General features: G+C 33.3%; 1 protein-coding gene across 1 annotated transcript in view; it reads right to left on the minus strand.

Moving 5' to 3' along the window:
• The window catches only part of LOC117114564 (dual oxidase 1-like), a gene marked incomplete at its 5' end in the record, with an annotated part of 35,261 nt that extends 34,938 nt beyond the window's left edge, over positions 1-323 (minus strand). Inside the window, one exon of the mRNA XM_033258241.1 lies at positions 136-323. Coding sequence (XP_033114132.1) covers positions 136-323 — 188 coding nt within the window. The remainder of the gene's footprint in view (positions 1-135) is intronic.
• Between the last annotated feature and the right edge of the window lie 394 nt (positions 324-717).

Here is a 717-nt window from a genome sequence, read left to right on the forward strand (position 1 = left end):
GAATAAAAGCTAATTCGGAAAATAAGGCCATCTCGAAAAGAAGCCCATCCAAAGAGGTTGTGCAGAAAAAAGCTCAAGGCTTATACTCGAGGTTTTACGGTATTACACTCAATAATTCATCATTTGAAAGCATACCCATTGTTGTTATTTTCAAACCAGAATCGATCTCCGTCCCGTATTCGCAGGAACTGCTCTAATATTATGTGATGGAATAACTCCCCAGGTCCATTACTAGTCGTTTCTAGCAAACCTCCAACCCATACATCTACGTTATCAATGTCTCTATAAATTTTCTTTAAATTTTGTATGATCTGCAAAGAAAATTAATAGAAATTTTAGAAGATTTGCAATGAAACTTTATTTTTTGGTTAAAAAAGCAATCTAAAAATATTATAATTATACATAAACCAAAGAAAATTCTAACGTTCTTAATTAAAATGACCACAAATTATCCATTTCACATTTGAAATAAATTAGTTTTATGGTGCCGGATTCGAGAATTGGCGAGTTGCTCGCCTCCACAGCCTGACAAAAACCTTACAAGTGGTGACACAGTCAATCTTCTTTTTTCATGTTAAAAATATGTGTAATGGCTATTTCTGCAATTAAGCAAAGGATATTTAGCAACTACCCTCAAGTTGTGTATCATTTGATATTTCACATAATACCGCTGTTCACTTTTACAACACACAGCGTGAGTCTATGAAATTAGCAATA

The sequence above is a fragment of the Anneissia japonica genome, unplaced genomic scaffold (assembly GCF_011630105.1).
Source record: "Anneissia japonica isolate Jap-2015-1 unplaced genomic scaffold, ASM1163010v1 scaffold10591_len99828_cov210, whole genome shotgun sequence".
Lineage (NCBI taxonomy): Eukaryota > Metazoa > Echinodermata > Crinoidea > Comatulida > Comatulidae > Anneissia > Anneissia japonica.